Below are 19,098 nucleotides of genomic sequence, written 5' to 3'. Positions count from 1 at the left end.
TGCTTATGAGTTGCCATGAAAGAAAGTTATATTAATTCAACTGAAAATGGCGAGAACAGGCGTTCGTAGCTAAATGCTTTTAGTTAGCTTGAGAATAATAATTGCATGATTTATCATTCTATGGTATGTACAGTGGCTTGTGAAAGTATTCACCCCCCTTGGCATTTTTCTATTTTGTTGCCTTACAACCTGGAATTAAGATATATATTTTCTGGGGGGAGGGGGGGATCATTTGATTTACACAACATGCCTACCACTTTGAAGATGCAAAATATTTTCTATTGTGAAACAAACAAGAAATAAGACAAAAAACAGAACTTGAGCATAACTATTCACCCCCCAAAGTCAATACTTTGTAGAGCCACCTTTTGCAGCAATTACAGCTGCAAGTCTCTTGGGGTATGTCTCTATAAGCTTGGCACATCTAGCCACTGGTATTTTTGCCCATTCTTCAAGGCAAAACTGTTGGATGGGTTCCACTGGTGTACAGCAATCTGTAAGTCATACCACAGATTCTCAATTGGATTGAGGTCTGGACTTTGACTAGGCCATTCCAAGACATTTAAATGTTTCCCCTTCAACCACTTGAGTGTTGCTTTAGCAGTATGCTTAGTGTCATTGTCCTGCTGGAAGGTGAAACTCCGTCCCTGTCTCAAATCTCTGGAAGACTGAAACAGGTTTCCCTCAATAATTTCCCTGTATTTAGTGCCATCCATCATTCCTTCAATTCTGACCAATTTCCCAGTCTTTGCAGATGAAAAACATCCCCACAGCATGATGCTGTTCTCTGGATGATGAGAGTTGTTGGGGTTGAGCCAGACATACCTTTTCCTTGATGGCCGAAAAGCTACATTTTAGTCTCATTTGAACCGAGGTACCTTCTTCCATATGTTTGGGAAGTCTCCCGCATTACCCTTCAAGGGCAATCAGCAGAACAATATAATTTCTGAGAGCATGTGAGAAGTCTTAATGGTGTGCTAAATGACAACAATGATGACAAAGTTTTATCAAATTGTCCCAAATGTAATTGTCTGTTTTTACGAATGTAATCCGATTCATAAAAATAAAAAAAGTAATCTGGGTTGATTAGTTATTTTTTGTAATCAGATTACATAATCCCCATTAATTTGTTACTACCCAACGCTCCCACTGTGAAAAAACTGAATTAACATTGTTTCTTCATCGTTTCGAACAAAAAATGTCATGTGACGTTGGATCGATGTGGAAAACTGATTGGATTTTTTTCACCTAATTTTTCACCTAAATCCAATGACATGGTGACACTTTTTGTTGATTTCACGTTTTAATAAAGAAATGTTAGTTGACAACTCAACCAAATGTAAATCATAACTAGACGTTGAACTGACATCTGTGCACTGTGGGTTGTTTGTGTGTGCTTGCTTGCTTTTCATAAGCCCCTGATCCCTCTCAACCAGAACAGTGTGATGTTAGAGGTAGATGCCATATCGCAGAACTTAAAGCACTGAATGTATTTGTTTCTGCCATCCTGCTGTGTTTCTCTGTGCTTGAAATTTGACAATGACAAGTGACTTACAGTATACCTTGGGAAACGGAGAGACTGATACAGTACATTGTAGATGTGCTTTAGAATGTCCTCTCTTAGCCTATCATCCTGTTCTGCTCACTGCTGGACACCGTATGTGCTCCTCTCTTGCAATGCCACCTTAGGGAGAATACAAAATGCTCCACAGCAGCTAGCACACAGATGGAGCCACTGTACTGCTTTGGAGAGGACAGAGAGCAGGACTATGGGATGGCCAGATGGAGATTTCGTTACCTTCATCGATCTTTGATTTATGCAGGATAGGCGTGTGTCATGATCATGATTCTGTGAATTGTGATTGGGTCTCTCTCTCTCGCTCTCTCTCTCTCTCTCACACACACACACACACACACACACACACACACACACACACACACACACACACACACACACACACACACACACACACACACACACACACACACACACACACACACACACACACACACACACACACAGTTGAAGCTCAGTTAATTAAAGAAGGAGATGACATAAAGCTGTCTCAGCCAGCAGCCTAACCAGGAACACATTACAGCTCTATTAATGAAACACTTCCCACACTGGACTGCACGGTCTACCTACTTACTACACTACCTACTTACAACACTACCTACTTACTACACTACCTACTTACTACACTACCTACTTACTACACTACCTACTTACAACACTACCTACTTACTACACTACCTACTTACTACACTACCTACTTACTACACTACCTACTTACAACACTACCTACTTACTACACTACCTACTTACTACACTACCTACTTACCACACTACCTACTTACTACACTACCTACTTACTACACTACCTACTTACAACACTACCTACTTACTACACTACCTACTTACTACACTACCTACTTACTACACTACCTACTTACTACACTACCTACTTACCACACTACCTACTTACTACACTACCTACTTACAACACTACCTACTTACTACACTACCTACTTACTACACTACCTACTTACTACACTACCTACTTACAACACTACCTACTTACTACACTACCTACTTACTACACTACCTACTTACTACACTACCTACTTACAACACTACCTACTTACTACACTACCTACTTACTACACTACCTACTTACTACACTACCTACTTACTACACTACCTACTTACAACACTACCTACTTACTACACTACCTACTTACTACACTACCTACTTACTACACTACCTACTTACTACACTACCTACTTACTACACTACCTACTTACAACACTACCTACTTACTACACTACCTACTTACTACACTACCTACTTACCACACTACCTACTTACTACACTACCTACTTACTACACTACCTACTTACAACACTACCTACTTACTACACTACCTACTTACTACACTACCTACTTACTACACTACCTACTTACTACACTACCTACTTACCACACTACCTACTTACTACACTACCTACTTACAACACTACCTACTTACTACACTACCTACTTACTACACTACCTACTTACTACACTACCTACTTACCACACTACCTACTTACTACACTACCTACTTACAACACTACCTACTTACTACACTACCTACTTACTACACTACCTACTTACTACACTACCTACTTACTACACTACCTACTTACTTACTACTCTACCTACTTACTACACAACCTACTTACTACACTAGCTACTTACTACACTACCTACTTACTGCACTACCTACTTTCTACACTACCTTCCCCTTATTATCCATTTACCACCTCAAGGTGGCACGGATCACCTGATAGTGGCTGTGGCAATATGTGGTGTACAGCACATGACGAATGTGATGTTCAGTTATTGTACATTAGTTCAAGCATGGACTTCCACTCTCTTTTGTAACAGTTTTAAATGCCTCATTTAGGGTTATTAAAAGTTAAATGTTTTCAATTAATTGTCCGTTAATGGAAGGGCTTCCATCTTCACTGTAGTTAGTGCTCAGTAGTACCCATTACCTCCAGTAGAGGGAAGCAAACTGAACGGTACACTCTTAATGGCCCAGTGCAGGCTAAAACATGATTTCCCTGTGATTTACATATATATATTGAGTATACCCCCCCCCCCCCCACACACACACATCAATAAGGGATCATAGCTTTCACTGCGATTTACCTAGTCAGTCAGTCTATGTCATGGAAAGAGCAGGTGTTCTTAATGTTTTGTATACTCAGTGCATTTCCGCGCTATGAGGTTGGAATAATACTGTGAAGTTGTGAAAATTATAAGCTGTTTGAAAAGACCTCAGCCTGAGCACCAGGCAGTAAATTGGTTAATAGACCAGTTAGTCAATACTGACGCTCGTACCCAGGTGAGTGTGTGAGGTCAAACTGCATTATCTGAAAATGTCAGAAGACATTTAATCAGCCTTTCCAGGAATTGAAACCAAACTGCCATCTCTCCTCCTTTTGGCAAGCTGGCCATCCAGCTGCCTGTAATGGCAGAATGGAGCTGCATGCTAAGTAGGTGTCAGCTCTGATTATAGTGATCATGGTTTTGAGCAGCCTGTAGGCAAATAGCTTTATATGGAAAATGGGCTTGGAGAGACCAAGATAAAGAGTAGGAGATGGTGTGTCCTGCTGAGATGCATTGAGAGGGTACTGCTGCTTCTCTCTTTACCGCTTGGGGGGACTCTACCCTGTGTCTTTGATGAAGAAACTAGGCTGTTTTTCAGATCAGTGGGTATGAAGTAGAGGAGACAAGGAAATAACTAGTGAGATTCATCTTTAGAGTGCATAACTGAAGTAGTTCAACATAATTTCGGCAAACCACAGAGGCAAAAACAAAGTATAATCCAACAAGTATTAGGCCCATTGCTCTTCAGGGAACATAGGCCACTGTCCATCATACGCTAGTTCTCTCCAATTTCTTCCATCCTATGTCTGTTTTGTTGGTGCCTGATTCAATTTTTAAATATTTTTTTTATTTCACCTTTATTTAACCAGGTAGGCTAGTTGAGAACAAGTTCTCATTTACAACTGCGACCTGGCCAAGATAAAGCATAGCAGTGTGAACAGACAACACAGAGTTACACATGGAGTAAACAATTAACAAGTCACTAACACAGTAGAAAAAAAAGAGAGTCTATATACATTGTGTGCAAAAGGCATGAGGAGGTAGGCGAATAATTAAAATTTTGCAGATTAACACTGGAGTGATAAATGATCAATTCGTTCCAGTCACAGGCAGCAGAGGACTGGAACGAAAGGCGGCCAAATGAGGTGTTGGCTTTAGGGATGATCAGTGAGATACACCTGCTGGAGCGCGTGCTACGGGTGGGTGTTGCCATCGTGACCAGTGAACTGAGATAAGGCGGAGCTTTACCTAGCATGGACTTGTAGATGACCTGGAGCCAGTGGGTCTGGCGACGAATATGTAGCGAGGGCCAGCCGACTAGAGCATACAGGTCGCAGTGGTGGGTGGTATAAGGTGCTTTAGTAACAAAACGGATGGCACTGTGATAAAATGCATCCAGTTTGCTGAGTAGAGTATTGGAAGCTATTTTGTAGATGACATCGCCAAAGTCGAGGATCGGTAGGATAGTCCGTTTTAAGTTTGGCGTGAGTGAAGGGTAAATTTGGCGGCGTGAGTGAAGGAGGCTTTGTTGCAGAATAGAAAGCCGACTCTAGATTTGATTTTAGATTGGAGATGTTTGATATGAGTCTGGAAGGAGAGTTTGCAGTCTAGCCAGACACCTAGGTACTTATAGATGTCCACATATTCTAGGTCGGAACCATCCAGGGTGGTGATGCTAGTCAGGCGTGCGGGTGCAGGCAGCGAATGGTTGAAAAGCATGCATTTGGTTTTACTAGCGTTTAAGAGCAGTTGGAGGCCACGGAAGGAGTGTTGTATGGCGTTGAAGCTCGTTTGGAGGTTAGATAGCACAGTGTCCAAGGAAGGGCCGGAAGTATACAGAATGGTGTCGTCTACGTAGAGGTGGATCAGGGAATCGCCCGCAGCAAGAGCAACATCATTGATATATACAGAGAAAAGAGTCGGCCCGAGAATTGAACTCTGTGGCACCCCCATAGAGACTGCCAGAGGACCGGACAACATGCCCTCCGATTTGACACACTGAACTCTGTCTGCAAAGTAGTTGATGAACCAGGCAAGGCAGTCATTAGAAAAACCGAGGCTACTGAGTCTACCGATAAGAATATGGTGATTGACAGAGTCGAAAGCCTTGGCCAGGTCGATGAAGACGGCTGCACAGTACTGTCTTTTATCGATGGCGGTTATGATATCGTTTAGTACCTTGAGCGTGGCTGAGGTGCACCCGTGACCGGCTCGGAAACCAGATTGCACAGCGGAGAAGGTACGGTGGGATTCGAGATGGTCAGTGACCTGTTTGTCGACTTGGCTTTCGAAGACCTTAGATAGGCAGGGCAGGATGGATATAGGTCTGTAACAGTTTGGGTCCAGGGTGTGTGAAAACTGACTGCGGCAGTTTTCCAATCCTTGGGGATCTCAGACGATATGAAAGAGAGGTTGAACAGGCTGGTTATAGGGGTTGCGACAATGGCGGCGGATAGTGTCAGAAATAGAGGGTCCAGATTGTCAAGCCCGGCTGATTTGTACGGATTTGGGTAAAGGAGAACCTGGAGAGGCTTGGGCGAGTAGCTGCGGGGGGGGGGGGGGGGGGTGGAGCTGTTGGCCGAGGTTGGAGTAGCCAGGAGGAAGGCATGGCCAGCCATTGAGAAATGCTTGTTGAAGTTTTCGATAATCATGGATTTATCGGTGGTGACCGTGTTACCTAGCCTCAGTGCAGTGGGCAGCTGGGAGGAGGTGCTCTTGTTCTCCATGGACTTTACAGTGTCGCAGAACTTTTTGGAGTTAGTTTCTGCCTGAAGAAGCTGGCCTTGGCTTTCCTGACTGACTGCGTGTATTGGTTCCTGACTTCCCTGAACAGTTGCATATCGCGGGGACTATTCGATGCTATTGCAGTCCGCCACAGGATGTTTTTGTGCTGGTCGAGGGCAGTCAGGTCTGGAGTGAACCGAGGGCTATATCTGTTCTTAGTTCTGCATTTTTTGAATGGAGCATGCTTATATAAAATGGTAAGGAAGTTACTTTTAAAGAATGACCAGGCATCCTCAACTGACGGGATGAGGTCAATATCCTACCAGGATACCCGGGCCAGGTCGATTAGAAAGGCCTGCTCGCAGAAGTGTTTTAGGGAGCGTTTGAGAGTGATGGTCGTTTGACTGCGGTGTTAAGCATATCCCAGTTTAGGTCACCTAACAGAACAAACTCTGAAGCTAGATGGGGGGCGATCAATTCACAAATGGTGTCCAGGGCACAGCTGGGAGCTGAGGGGGGTCGGTATCAGGCGGCAACAGTGAGAGACTTATTTCTGGAGAGAGTCATTTTTAAAATTAGTAGTTCGAACTGTTTGGACCTGGAAAGTATGATATTACTTTGCAGGTTATCTCTGAAGTAGACTGCAACTCCTTTGGCAGTTCTATCTTGACGGAAAATGTTATAGTTGGGTATGGAAATCTCAGAATTTTTGGTGGCCTTCCTAAGCCAGGATTCAGACACGGCAAGGACATCAGGGTTAGCAGAGTGTGCTAAAGCAGTGAGTAAAACAAACTTAGGGAGGAGGCTTCTGATGTTGACATGCATGAAACCAAGGCTTTTACGATCACAGAAGTCAACGAATGAGGGGGCCTGGGGACATGCAGGGCCTGGGTTTACCTCCACATCACCCGCGGAACAGAGGAGGAGTAGTATGAGGGTGTGGCTAAAGGCTATCAAAACTGGTCGCCTAGAGCGTTGGGGACAAAGAATAAAAGGAGCAGATTTCTGGGCATGGTAGAATATACCGTGGGGCAAAAAAGTATTTAGTCAGACACCAATTGTGCAAGTTCTCCCACTTAAAAATATGAGAGAGGCCTGTAATTTTCATCATAGGTACACTTCAACTATGACAAACACCTATGATGAAAATTACAGGTCTCTCTCATCTTTTTAAGTGGGAGAACTTGCACAATTGGTGTCTGACTAAATAAGTTTTTGCCCCACTGTATTCAGGGCATAATGCGCAGACAGGGGTATGGTGGGGTGCGGGTACAGCGGAGGTAAGCCCAGGCACTGAGTGATGATAAGAGAGGTTGTATCTCTGGACATGCTGGTTGTAATGGGTGAGGTCACTGCATGTGTGGGAGGTGGGACAAAGGAGGTATCAGAGGTATGAAGAGTGGAGCTAGGGGCTCCATTGTAAACTAAAACAATGATAACTAACCAGAACAACAGTATACAAGGCATATTGACATTTGAGAGAGACATACAGCGAGGCATACAGTAATCGCAGGTGTTGATTGGGAGAGCTAGCTAAAACAGCAGGTGAGACAACAACAGCTAATCAGCTAGCACAACAACAGCAGGTAAAAATGGCGTTGACTAGGCAGAGAGGGTCAGATTAACTACACACAGAGCCTGAGTGCGGCTGGGGCCGACAGATAAAAACATAAACAAACAGAATGGAGTACCGTGATTAATGGACAGTCCAGCAGGCATCAGCTATGTAGCCAAGTGATCACAGTGTCCAGCAGGCATCAACTATGTAGCCAAGTTTACAGCAAGGATCCGGTGGAGTATTGGGCTCTAGCCGTGTATGAGTGTGGTTCGGGTGGACAGCTGAGTAGGCCGGGAAGTGGGCCTCAGGGATAGCTTCGGTACTGCGTGCAAGCTAGCTGTGAAGATCAGAAGTAGTGGTCCAGGGATTACGGCAGGAATCTGGCGTTGTTGTGGAGAGACAGTTATCCAGGCAAAAAAAAAATGGCTGGCTGTGCAGAAGGTAAAAGCCGCTAGCAGTGGCTAACAATGACTAAATAGCTTGTAGCTAGTTAGCTGGTTAGCTTCTGGAGGTTCTTGAATGTGTTCTAAAAATAATAGCGATTCCGTATCACATTGGGTGAGGCAGGTTACCGGAAGGTATAATCTAATTAAAAATCGAAAAGAGATTGAAAATAAACATGGTTCCTGTGAGTGGTTGGGCTAGCTGGGGACACAGCGATTCAGACAGTTAGCAGGCCTGTGCTAACAAGCTAACAGTTAGTAGGCCGGGGCAAAACAAGCTAGCAGTTAGCAGACCGGGGCTAAACATGTGTTCCGTGGGTGCCCTCTTTTTCAACAAACCATTTCTGCATGGACCTCATGCTGAAACAGGAAAGGGCCTTCCCCAAACTGTTGATACAAAGTTGGAAGCACAGAATCGTCTAGAATGTCATTATATGCTGTAGTGTTAAGATTTCCCTTCACTGGATCTAAGGGGCCTAGCCAAAACCATTATTCCTCCTCCACCAAACTTTAGAGTTCGCACTATGCATTCGGGCAGGGAGTTTTCTCCTAGCATCACTCCAGAGAACGTTTCCACTTGTCCAGTCCAATGGCTTCCAGCTTTACACCTCTCCAGCCGACACTTGGCATTGCGCATGGTGATCTTAGGCTTGTGTGAGGCTGCTCGGCCATGGAAACCCATTTCATGAAGCTCCAGACGAACAGTTCTTGTGCTGACGTTGCTTCCAGATGGAGTGTTGTGTTGCTTCCGGTAGTAAGTGTTGCAACCGAGGACAGATGATTTTTACGCGCTATGCTCTTCAGTTCTCGGTCCCGTTTTGTGAGCTATGTGGCCTAGCACTTTGCAGCTGTTGTTGATCCTAGACATTTCCACTTCACAATAACAGCACTTACAGTTGACTGGGGCAGCTCTAGCAGGTCCGAAATTTGACAAGTTGGAATCCTATGACGGTGCCTCGTTGAAAGTCACTGAGCTCTACAATAAGCCCAGTCTACTGCCAATGTTTGTCTATGGAGATTTCATGGCGGTGTCCTCGATTTTATACACCTGTCAGCAACAGGTGTGGCTGAAATAGCCAAATCCACTCATTTGAAGGGGTGTCCACATACACTCAGATACACTATCTGGGTACATATACCTGGTTTGAGACAGAGTTTGGAGCCGAGGTTCAATGCTCAGTGGTGTAGACTACTGTGATTAATATAACTACCTCCAAGCTGCCATGTCAGGCTTATAACACTAATCTGCGTCTTGAGGTAGAACTTCTATATGCGTTTTCATAGGTATTAGAAACATCTCACTGGAGAACTATAGACAGGGAGGTGTTACCTCAAAGGGATGTTGTATCTTTTGCCTTCTTTCATTTCGTTGTAATTACGTCATGAAATTTACCAGATACAATGAATACATGGAATCACCGTTTTTTTCCCTATAGCCGTAGGATTTTCTTCTATCATTGCCACAGAGAGTTATTTGTCTGTATTTTTACAATAGAAATGATAACCTATGCAATATTAAACTACACATCTGCATTTGTCACAGCCTGTGATTCCTCCCGATAGTCCCAGATAGAATTGGTAACACCCCATTAGTCCTGGCCTCAGAGGAAGAACAATCCCCCAGGCTCTAGGATTAGGGAGCACACTCAAAACCACTGCATTGCTTTAAGGACAGGACGTGTATTAAATCATATTAAATGTTATTGTTCCTCATTCTTCCAACACCTCCCTTAAGGTACTCCAGTACTGACCCTCATATCTCCCTCAATGATCCAATCATAGACATTACGAGTGTATTGGAGTATTATAGCCCATCTGTATGTCAGCACAGTACAGCCAACTGGTCTGGACCTTAATGGCGTAGGTAGTGTTCTTGCCCTGTTACTGCAGGGTTGCTGGGTTCAGCCCTGCTCTAGTTGGTTAGAGCGTTGGACCAGAAAGGTTCTGCCATTCTGCACCTGAGTAAGGCCGTTAACCCACTGTTCCCTGGGCGCCGGAGACGTGGATGTCGATTATGGCAGCCCCCCGCACTTCTCTGATTCAGAAGGGATGCGATAAATGCGGAAGACACATTTCAGTTGAATGCATTCAGTTGTAAAACTGACTAGGCATCCCCCTTTCCCTTTCCTACTCAACTGCTACAGAATGACCATGCTTGCCTAACTCTCCCTGTTAGGTATGATTATGACTATTGTTTTCTCTAATGACAGTATTTCCTCTGACTGTTTTACAGTTGTTTACATACACCTTAGCCGAATACATTTAAACTCAGTTTATTTATTTTTTACATTTTTCACCTTTATTTAACCAGGTAGGCAAGTTGAGAACAAGTTCTCATTTACAATTGCGACCTGGCCAAGATAAAGCAAAGCAGTTCGACACATACAACAACACAGAGTTACACATGGAGCATGGAGTAAAACAAACATACAGTCAATAATACAGTAGAAAAATGTGAGCAAATGAGGTGAGATAAGGGAGGTAAAGGCAAAACAAGTCCATGGTGGTGAAGTAAATACAATATAGCAAGTAAAACACTGGAATGGTAGATTTGCAGTCGACGAATGTGCAAAGTAGAGATAGAAATAATGGGGTGCAAAGGAGCATAATAAATAAATAAATACAGTAGGGGGAAAGGTAGTTGTTTGGGCTAAATCATAGATGGGCTATGTGCAGGTGCAGTAATCTATGAGCTGCTCGGACAGCTGGTGCTTAAAGCTAGTGAGGGAGATAAGTGTTTCCAGTTTCAGAGATTTTTGTAGGTCATTCCAGTCATTGGCAGCAGAGAACTGGAAGGAGAGGCGGCCAAATAAAGAATTGGTTTTGGTGGTGACCAGAGAGATATACCTGCTGGAGCGCGTGCTACAGGTGGGTTCTGCTATGGTGACCAGCGAGCTGAGATAAGGGGAGACTTTACCTAGCAGGGTCTTGTAGATTCTTTCTCTAATAGTAGAGAGAATTATTTATTTTGGCTTTTATTTCTTTCATCACATTCCCAGTGGGTCAGAGGTTTACAAACACTAAATTAGTATTTGGTAGCATTGCCTTTAAATTGTTTAACTCGGGTAGCCTTCCACAAGCTTCCCAATAAGTTGGGTGAATTTTGGCCCATTCCTCCTGACAGAGCTGGTGTAACTGAATCAGATTTGTAGGCCTCCTTGCTCGCACACGCCTTTTCAGTTCTGACCACAAATGTTCTGTCGGATTGAGGTCAGGGCTTTGTGATGGCCACTCCAATACCTTGACTTTGTTGTCCTTAAGCCATTTTGGAAATATGCTTGGGGTCATTGTCCATTTGGAAGACCCATTTGCGACCAACTGATGTCTTGAGATGTTTGCTTCAATATATCCACATAATTGTCCATCCTCATGAAGCCATCTATTTTGGGAAGGGCACCAGTACCTCCTGCAGCAAAGCACTCCCACAACATGATGTTGCCACCACTATGCTTCACTGTTGTGATGGTGTTCTTTGGCTTGCAAACCTCCCTCTTTTTCCTCCAAACATAACAATGGTCATTATGGCCAAACAGTTCTATTTTTGTTTCTTCAGACCAGAGGACATTTCTCCAAAAAGTACAATCTTTGTCCCAATGTGCAGTTGCAAACCGTAGTCTGGCTTTTTTATGCTGGTTTTGGAGCAGTGGCTTCTTCCTTGCTGAGTGGCCTTTCAGGTTATGTCGATATAGGACTCGTTTTACTGTGGATATAGATACTTTTGTACCTGTTTCCTCCAGCGCCTTCACAAGATCCTTTGCTGTTGTTCTGGATTTGATTTGCACTTTTTGCACCAAAGTACATACATCTCTAGGAGACAGAATGTGTCTCCTCCTTGAGCGGTATGACGGCTGTGTTGTCCCATGGTGTTTATACTTGCGTACTATTGTTTGTATAGATGAACGTGCTACCTTCAGGTGTTTATAAATTGCTCCCAAGGATGAACCAGACTTGTGGAGGTCTACAATTTATTTTCTGAGGTCTTGGCTGATTTCTTTTGATTTTCCCATGATGTCAAGCAAAGAGGCACTGAGTGTGAAGGTAGGCCTTGAAATACATCCACAGGTTCACCTCCAATTGACTCAAATGATGTCAATTGGCCTATCAGAAGCTTCTAAAGCCATGACATCATTTTCTGTATTTTTCCAAGTGGTTAACTTAGTGTATGTAAACTTCTGACCCACTGGAATTGTGATACAGTGAATTATAAGTGAAATAATCTGTCTGTAAACAATTGTTGGAAAAATTATTTGTGTCATGCAAAAAGTAGATGTCCTAACCCGACTATAGTTTGTTTACAAGAAATGTGTGGAAATGTGTGGAGTGGTTGAAAAACGAGTTTTAATGACTCCAACCTACGTGTATGTAAACTTCCGTCTTCAACTGTACTTTGTCAGACCTGTAATTTACACTATAACGTTGAAACTATCACGTTGAAAAGAGTTTCTTTTCTGTTTCGTTCTCTGTGTGTCTCTGTCTGTCTCAACCTGTCTCACTCTTCCTTGAGTGGGTACTCCAGACATTGCTAGCCATAGCCGTATCGCTGCCTCTGTATAAGTCTGCAGGGTGAGTCCACCACAGAGAGAGTGGTTGAACGATTATTGGAATCTGTGTGGGTAGCTAGACAGACTGACAATAGTGAAGGTGAATAGGTGGTCATGGGTAAGATGACAGAGGACTGGAGGAGACTGAGGCAGGAATTCCTTTAACCACAACGTGGTATATTTATTTACTGGGTAGTCTGTCTGTGCTGCATAACAAAAGGAAACAGAATAACATGTATCCAATCAAATTCATAATCACAAAAGTCTAATCATAACAATCATTATGAACATAATTAGGTAATTCAGTTCAATAGGAATCATGATTGAGTCATTTAGGATCCTAACCATAAATCATAATCATGAGAATAATAATGCAAATAAATCGATCAGTTACCAATTATTCAGTCTATAATCTCAATCAGTTTGATATCAGGATTTATCAATTCACCAAATAATAATTACATTTCATATTTCATCCTTACAGGTTTATTTTCATATGTACATGTCATTTCGTTACATTTTAACCAGATATCAATGGTATAATTGGCCTGTGATGATCTATAGGTCCGTGATCATTGTCCATTGACATAACACAATAGGTTTGAAGCTTGCGCTCCAAGCCGGGCTCCGCGGTAATAACTATAAACAATAACTGAGGACCCTCTCTCCCGATCGCTACAGATAGTTTTGATGAAAGATAACAGAATTGGTTGATTCGTGGACGCACAGAATGTCTGGATTAGACAAGAGTTGGGGCGATTTCCTCCTTTTAATGAGATGAGATCTGTCGGACATTTAATTTGACCTAATTAAAGCGCTCTGGCCCAGCTGCGCAAATGGCAATTAGTTAAACAGCAATTCCATCAACTCTATGGACCTTTTCTATAGTGGTTCTGGATGTGAATTACCTGTGTGTGGGAGGAGGCCTAATTGAAATTGAACACTGCTTTGCCTGCCGGAAGACAAAACAATTGTTTGGAGGGATTAGTGCTGCTAGCTTGGCCTTCATGTTTATCTTTGACATGACAGATGATTTGGCATGGGTCCCCAGATCCTCAAAAAGTTATACAGCTGCACCACCGAGAGCATAGTGACCAGTTGCATCACCGCCTGGTATGGCAACTGCTCGGCATCTGACCGTAAGGCTCTACAGAGGGTAGTGCGTACGGCCCAGTACATCACTGGGGCCAAGCTTCCTGCCATCCAGGACCGATATACTAGGCGGTGTCAGAGGAAAGCACATAAAATTGTCATGGACTCCAGTCACCCAAGTTATAGACTGTTTTCTCTGCTACCGCATGGCAAGCGGTACCTTAGCGCCAAGTCTAGGACCAAAAGGCTCCTTAACAGCTTCTACCCCCAAGCCATAAGACTGCTGAACAATTCATCAAATGGACACCGGACTATTACATTGACACCCCCCCCCCACACACATTTGTTTTGTGCTCTGCTGCTACTTGCTGTTTATTATCTATGCATAGTCACTTCACCCCTACCTACATGTTCAAATGACCTCAACTAACATGTACCCCCACACACTGACTCTGTACCAGTACCCCCTGTATATAGCCTCGTTATTGTGTAACCTTTTTTATTTTTACTTTAGTTTATTTGGTGAATATTTTCTTAACTCTTCATGAACTGCACTGTTGGTTAATGGCTTATAAGTAAGCAATTCACAGTAAGGTCTACCTACACTAGTTGTATTTGGCGCATGTGACAAATAAAGTTATATTTTAGAGGAAATGACAGCAAGACATGTCATCCCTGAGGTTCTTCTAGTTCTAAGTTTGTTGGGTCTTTAGTAATGTCCTCTCAGACTTTAAACAGATTAGTTATTAAATGGTTAGGCAATTTACTCCTGAACAGAGTTCCAATTCAATAATGTTGTGGTTTTTGTTTGTGTTTCTCAACAGCTTTTTTCAATTTTTGCATTTGCGACATGTGGAGGCTACAGTGGACAGCTGTGGGTTAGTGTGGACTGCCAGCTTGACAAGGCCAGCAGCAACCTCAGTATTGGCATCGATTTTGCCTACCCTTTTAGGTACGAAACTTTCTCTCGTAACATTTCAGACAGATAATAGAAATTAGTGATGTGCAGTTCGCGAACGATTCTTTCTTTTTAAATTACTATTTTTACTGACTCGAGGGTCATGATACATTTTTCCAAGTGACTCATTCATTTTAGTTTGACCTGCTTGCCACAATGAATCCTACAGCCGGATTATTATGTGAAAAATACATATTTACAACTAATAATTTATCGTATGGTGCAAGAATGACTGTAATTAATTGATTATTGAATGTTATTGATGGACACAGCTTTGTCAAACCAAAACACAGACTTCACGGCCTGCCTTTGCTCAACAAACTCGAACTCGTTCATTAATCGATTGTGGGGCTGCTGCAGTTCGCAAACGTTATGTGCTTATCTCCCTCGCGGTAGTCAAGTCATTTCAAAAAGAGTCATCCACAATCTAGTCTGGTTGCTGCCGCAATTTAACATAATTTCAAAGGTATCAATAAATAATCTTATTAATATGCCTAGCCATCACAAATGTTTGAAGCACATTTTTGTAAATCCCAGTCACAAATGACAGCTCCGATAAGCCCCCTATGATGAATGAGAGGCTTGTAGAATCATTTGTTTTTAGTTAATCGTTCGCCGGTAGGGGGTCCTGCGCGGTCTGGCATTACTGACTCAAATTAATGAAATGAGTCAATATTTGTTCTTTGGACTGAACGAGTCGATAAGATCAGCAGCAGTAAAAAGAGTGCAGTGCAGCCCAGTTAACATTTTAAATAATCCAAAGAGAATAGGAGTCATCATCTCCAGAACTATTGCCCCTCATTAAAATGTCTTCTTGGTCAATGTGTTACTGTTTATTTGCGTACGAATGTGCGTGCGTGTGAAGTATACGTTTCAACACCAGCCTAGTGGGTTTAATATTTGAGACAATGTCAGATGTATTTTCTAACACCATATGGAAGATTTAGTCAAGGCAATTAAGATCCATCTGTGTAGCACTGTGTAAGCTGAGGCCAAACACATTGATTAGCACCAGACAAGATGTCTAAAATGCTGTCAGTGGTAGCTTTGCTAATATTTCACTCGGAGACACAGGATAAGAGCCTCAGTGGTCTTTTGATTACTTTTGACAGACTTATTTTCTCCATTATTTAAAGAGTGACTACAGGTGTTTTAGACTCCTCTGTTCCCCTCTCTGTGGAAGGTTGCACCAGGTGTCCTTCGAGGCTCCGCTGTGTGAGGGGAGGAGGAGGGAGAGGCTCTTTCTCATCGGGGACTACACTTCCTCGGCTGAGTTCTTTGTCACCATCGCTGTGTTCGCCTTCCTCTACTCCTTCATGGCCACCATAGTCTACATCTTCTTCCAGAACAAGTACCGCGAAAATAACCGAGGCCCTCTGATCGTGAGCTTCTCACCTTTCACGCTTTTCCATGTTCAAATCTACATTTTGAATAAGATAGTATGCTATGTGTTTGTAGTGCTTCCATGCGGCAATATATATTACAGACAATATATTTTCTATATTATACTCAGTCCCTGCACCTTTGACATCTGCTGGTTGTGCAAACAGTAACTTGAACAATATTCAGTAACATGTCCCCCTCCCCCTCAGGACTTTATAGTGACCGTGGTGTTCTCCTTCATGTGGCTGGTCAGTTCTTCAGCCTGGGCTAAAGCCCTGTCGGACATCAAGGTGGCCACAGACCCAGATGAGGTGCAGGAGCTCATGTCTGCCTGTAAGGTCATGACCAACAAGTGTGGCTCAGTGCAAGGACCCCGCTGGTCAGGCCTCAATACCTCTGTGGTGCGTCAGACTGTGAACTGCACACTACCAAAACACACATTATAAACCATAGTATGTTTGTTTTGCTGTGATACTCTGTCTCAGTCACACTTTATTTAGGTAGTCCAGCTAGTCCATCTGTAGATACTCTACAGATAGTCCTACTGTCAACAAACTATCTGTTGATGAGCAACTGCTTGCTAAGGTTACAGTTAGGTTTGGAATAATGGTTAGGTTAGGGTTAGTAGATAGTTGAAATCTTACTGATCTTACTAGTCTTTAGAGCAGCGACAGATGGACTATCCAAATAAAGTGTTACCTCTGTCTCTCCCCAGGTGTTTGGCTTCCTAAACTTCGTCCTGTGGGCAGGAAACATCTGGTTTGTCTTCAAGGAGACTGGTTGGCATAAAGGAGGACCAGCTCGGTACGCTGGAGCGCCTCCCGAAAAACAGGCTGAGACAATCAACCAGCAGCAGCCCTACAACCAGGGCAGTTTTGACCAGTCAGGAGGCTACAGCACCCAGGGAGACCAGGAGCAGGTATCAGAATACAGTCCTGTGGGCGGGCCCACCTCCTACTCCAATCAGATGTAGCTTTGCAGTCTGATTGTCACACTGAAGGTGGGGGGGACATGCAGTTCTTAGGTAGAAATATTCTGGTGCCAGAAAAAGTAAGTTGTTGATTGGTACAGTTAAACAGAAGTATTTTGGAGTATTGTACATAAAACTAGATTTTGGTTACGTTTTTAGATGTGTTGTCCTGAATGTTGTATTGCCTGTGTGTTGAGTCTGGTCATAGTTTCTCATTTTCTGTGCTAGGTGCTATGCCAGAGAACCTTTTAACTTGATGTCTTTTTCATTGTGGAAGAAAAATGTGGTATACAATTGTATAATTCTTGACGTTTCCTACATAGTGTTGACAAAGTGCATGCAGTTGTGCTATGTGTTACTCTGCCTGTTTGTGCACATTGTATTTACGAAACCGTCAGGATTTCATCTCAGAGTTACAGTAAGGTATCAGCAGTAGTTTTACCTCACAAACGCAACATTTAAAGTGTTGTTCTAATTTTTCATGAGCAGAAATAAAATATCCCAATAATTTTCCATACGCACAAAAAGCTTATTTCTCTTACAATTTTCTGCACAAATTTGTTTACATCCCTGTTAGTGAGCATTTCTCCTTTGTCAAGGTAATCCTGCATGCAGGGTTTATGTTCAGTGTAGTTACCATTTCATTACACAATATGCCCTTGCTCTAAAGGGGCTTTATGTGTTGGTTTGTGGGATGTTTTTGATGTTAGTGTTAACAATTGTAAATGGGAAAAGTGTTTCAACCCGCTCTGTTTACAAATGGTCGCTCATGATTCAAATGAAAGGACTATTTTTTTAAGCTGCTGTCAGACTACTGTGAAATTAAGAATAATTTCATACACCTCCGAGAGCGAGCTAGCTGAGTCCATTTAAGCACAAGGCCCCAGTGAAAAAGGCCCAGAAGAACCTAGTTGCAATTAGAACAGTCAGCTCGGCCAAGCTGGTCTGTATAAGCATTAGTGAACCCCTTCCATTTTATCTGTCATGTTTTCTCTGTCTTGAACTCTATAAACAAAGTAATTCAGGTTTCTATGACTTTCAAAAGTTTGTGCAATTAATAAAAATAGGCCTAATTAGAGAATGTCTGATAATATTGATGATGATGATGATGATGATGATGATGATGATGATAATAATTAATTAACCCTGTGTCTTGAGCTCCAAAGCATGTGGCTTGCATTAACCAGGTAACAAAAAAATATGAAAAAATACAATAATTAAACGTCCATGTATGTACTTCCCTTCTGTCCGTGTAACATTATAATGTGAACAATCTGAAAACCACTTACCAGCATTATTATTCTGTTCAAGATTACTGAGTGTGGATGATATACAAGCAATTTGAATAATCCTAATAAAGATGTTACACAAAAAACAAAAACATTAGTGTTTTCTATTTCTCTCTTTGGCATTTGCACAAAGAGCTTTTGGGAACAATGGGTAGTCAGGCCAGTGTCCCTAATGGGTTAGGCGCTAACTCCAGAACAAACCTGACCAAGCCCTTACCCTGCCCCGACCAATGTCCCAGGTACCACTCATTTCCCAGATAGAATGCCGCCTCAAACACACCTCAGCCTGGTTACCAAAGTATTGGGCCATGGCCCATGAGCGTCTGTCAGATGGTTGAGCAGAAACAGCGTTTCCCCAGAGAGTCAGGCAGTTATGTCTGTTGAACTTTGCTCCCTCACCAAAGTGAAGGAATTCTGCTAACAAACTAACCTAAACCCAGACGATTAAAAAGTGGCTTTATGTCTCAAAAAACAAGATGAT

The 19,098-nt window shown here is 42.8% G+C and overlaps 1 protein-coding gene across 2 annotated transcripts in view; it reads left to right on the top strand.

Annotated features, from left to right (window-relative positions):
- The window catches only part of LOC109890192 (synaptoporin), a 33,490-nt gene extending 14,779 nt beyond the window's left edge, over positions 1 to 18,711 (top strand). Inside the window, exons 3-6 of one of the 2 annotated variants that reach the window (XM_020482168.2) lie at positions 14,842 to 14,969; positions 16,159 to 16,357; positions 16,568 to 16,759; positions 17,074 to 18,711. In XM_020482168.2, the coding sequence (XP_020337757.1) occupies positions 14,842 to 14,969; positions 16,159 to 16,357; positions 16,568 to 16,759; positions 17,074 to 17,331 (777 nt within the window). In that variant the 3' untranslated portion in view covers positions 17,332 to 18,711. The remainder of the gene's footprint in view (positions 1 to 14,841; positions 14,970 to 16,158; positions 16,358 to 16,567; positions 16,760 to 17,073) is intronic. The other variant, XM_020482169.2, reaches the window with a different exon arrangement.
- The last annotated feature ends 387 nt before the right edge of the window (positions 18,712 to 19,098 follow it).

Source organism: Oncorhynchus kisutch, linkage group LG5 (genome assembly GCF_002021735.2).
Source record: "Oncorhynchus kisutch isolate 150728-3 linkage group LG5, Okis_V2, whole genome shotgun sequence".
NCBI lineage: Eukaryota > Metazoa > Chordata > Actinopteri > Salmoniformes > Salmonidae > Oncorhynchus > Oncorhynchus kisutch.
Note: the sequence above shows the minus strand (reverse complement) of the source record. Positions and strands in the feature narration are given on the sequence as shown.